Here is a 3,106-nt window from a genome sequence, read left to right as displayed (position 1 = left end):
GTGCTGGAATCCAGTTTTCTATAAGCAGGAATTTGTGATTGGTTGATGAATAAAAACAGAATTCTCAAACTCCGTTCACCGACAATTGAACACTTCTCAGAATATCCACCAGAGGGCGTCAGATCACACAATTCCTTTGGCTGATCAAACCCCTGGCAGCGAGTTAAACCGAGTATATTTTGGAATAAATAAAAGTTCATTAGTTGAAATCAACTTATCTCCATGGGGTGGGGAGATAAGTTAGGCAATAATCATCACCAAAAAAAATCTATTTATCTATCGGCTTCTGATACTAAACAGTGCGTAGGACCAGTGAATGGAGCGTGCGAAACAGGGAGAAAGCATATTGAAATGTGAATGAAAGACACACGTTGAGATATGATTTCTGTACCCATTAACTGGACCGTTAGTGAAGATCGATATTAAAGGAGAGAAAGACAAACCGATACCGCCTGTATTTTGTTTCTTTTTCTGATTCGCTTCTTTTTCTATTCCAGGGGAAAGTTGTAAAGACAGTTTTTCATGTCCTGCTGGTGTTGGGTTCTTATTAATGAGAAAACTCACCCTGGAGGCTTTGAACCTGCTCCCCGTGCTCTACTCCCGGTCACTATCAGCGGATCAGCGGCAAATTATATTCATGGAGATTCTCTCACTCAGCCGCTGTCCTCAGGTCTGGCAGCATCTGTGGAGAGAGAAGCAGAGTTAACATTTCAGCTCTGTGACCTTTCATCACAACTGGCAAAGGCTAGATAAGAATTCGGTTTCAAGCAAGTGAAGGAGATGCGGGGGGATGGTAGGGAGGAGAACAAAAGGGGATAGGGCAGAAGGCAGGCGAGACTAAATAGCAAAGCTGTCCTGGGACAAAGGCAAAGAATGTGTTAATGCTTGTTGTGAAAGACAAAGCATTAGTCAGAGGGAGTGTTAATAGCAGAATAATGAGCAGCTCTGACTACAAGAAAAAGAGGCACATGGTTGAAAAATAAAATAAAACAAAATAAAAAATATAAAAATATAAAGAAAAGGCCAGTCATGTTCTGAGGTTGTTGTTCACTCCGCTAGGCTGTAGAGTGCCTAATTGAAAGATCGGGTGCTGCTCGTGTGGAATATAAACACAGACATGTCCAGTGCAATAATAGAGGAGATAGGGCCAAATATGATGTATAGAGAAACATGTCTAGAGCAGTAATAACAGTGAGTTCATTTCTGTTTCCCCAAAATCTAAGGATATTTTGGAATAATGTACCTGAAATCAACTTAGCTCAATGGGTTTGAGAAGTTACATTGACCAATAATCAACACAAACAAGCATCCACATATCGAAGGACGGACTCTAATATTAACCAGTGAGCAGGACAAGTGAGTGGAAAGTGTGGAAGATGTGGAAAGGATATCAAACTGTGACTGACAGACACATGCTGAGATCTGATTTCTGAATCCATTCACTGTACCGTTAGTGCAGATCGATGCGAAAGGACCGAAAGACAAACTGAAACCGCATGTATTTTGTTTCTTTTTCTGCTCCACTGGTTTTTCCAATCTGTGTAAAAGTTGCAAAGGCAGTCTTTCATGTCCTGCCGATGTTGAGCATTTGTGAAGAGGATCCGCCCTACACCTCACCCTGGAGGCTTTGAACCCGCTTCCCGCGCTCTGCTCCCGCCACTTTCAGCCGACGGGCGGCAAATTGCCAAAAAGCCCCGATTCGCCGCTCTCTCAACACTCTCTCAAAATCTATAGATTATGGATGTTTAAATTAGTCATTACGGACAAAAGGAATGTCAGAATTCAACAGAAAGAATTTAAACAACATTTTAAATGCAAACCAGCGAAGAGGACGGTGCTGGAAACATTGTTTAAATTACAGCGAGAGTTTATTCATTATTTCTGTTCAGTTGTTTGTTCAGAAACAGCAGAGATCATCGTTCTAATATGACGGATCCAAAAATGGCCCCGGCAAAATGCAGAATCATTGTTAGTTCACCAGTTAACTGATCGGTGAGAGAAATTTCACTGGAGTCACGGTTACCAGTGCCCTGATGGTGAAGATACTGGAATTTGAGAGGAAGAATTGACGCCAGAATAAACCAACCCCATTAACAATCCCATGTTTCCGGTTACAATAACCAGACAAGGATTTCAGTCCCCGCCCCACGTCTCTAACAGCGGAACCATTCCCCATATAAGGACAGAGACTGTCGCCCAGCTCGGGGTGTTTCCATTCACTGACAGCCAGATCACCACCTACCGCTCTCACAGCACCACTGGGGACACAAGGAAGTGAGGTGAGAGAATCCTGAGACACAACAGCAGATTATTGAGGGTGGGGATTAGAACGGGTGTCTTCAAATATCCAACTCCCCTTTTACAGAGCGGACAGCGACAATGCGGCTACTCAGCATCTGGGTTGTGTGGGGAGCATTTCTGACAGGTAATTGTGAACTAAGCACATTTCATCTTTTCTCTCATTTCACAAACATGTTTTAAACCTGAATTTTCAACAGACTTGGTTTGATTTTTTCCTGTTTAAACTTGTTTTTCAGATCGGAGTCATGGAGATTCTGTCACTCAGCTCCAGCCCTCAGATGTTAAGACAGAAGGAGAAGCGGTGACTTTAAACTGTACCTATGATACTACACAGAGCAGCTATACATTATACTGGTATCGACAACACCCAGATACACAACCCGAGTTTATACTGTGGAAATACACAGGCGGTGCTGAAGATAAAGCAGATTTTGCTAAAACCCGTTTCTCTGCTGAGCTCCAGAAAGCGACTAAATTCACCAGTTTAACCATCTCGGGTCTGCAGCTGACTGACTCTGCCGTGTATTACTGCGCCTTCAGCCTCACAGTGATGGAAAGCAGTCTCACCCCTGTACAAAAACTGCCTTTGGACTGTGGGTGGGAGCTCCTGTCTGTTGGGGTTGCGTGGAATCGCGGGCAGATGCAGCCACAATGTGCAGCGCGCTGTCAGGCGCTCAAATACACACCGAGAGGAAACCAAATTAACCTCGGATCAAACTGTCACCCAACTGTTTCCAGGAGAGGCCGAGAAAACAAACTGCAGAATCCAATCGGACTGAGAAATCCAACACAGAATCATATTTGA

The 3,106-nt window shown here is 43.6% G+C and overlaps 1 gene segment (V, D, J or C); it reads left to right on the top strand.

Annotated features, from left to right (window-relative positions):
- Nucleotides 1–1,838: 1,838 nt before the first annotated feature.
- Nucleotides 1,839–3,106, top strand: LOC137348593 (T cell receptor alpha variable 38-1-like). The segment is given in 2 exon segments: nt 1,839–2,425; nt 2,538–3,106. Coding segments are annotated over 2 exon segments (615 nt in total).

The sequence above is a fragment of the Heterodontus francisci genome, chromosome 34 (genome assembly GCF_036365525.1).
Source record: "Heterodontus francisci isolate sHetFra1 chromosome 34, sHetFra1.hap1, whole genome shotgun sequence".
NCBI lineage: Eukaryota > Metazoa > Chordata > Chondrichthyes > Heterodontiformes > Heterodontidae > Heterodontus > Heterodontus francisci.
This window is presented reverse-complemented; position numbering and strand designations above follow the sequence as displayed.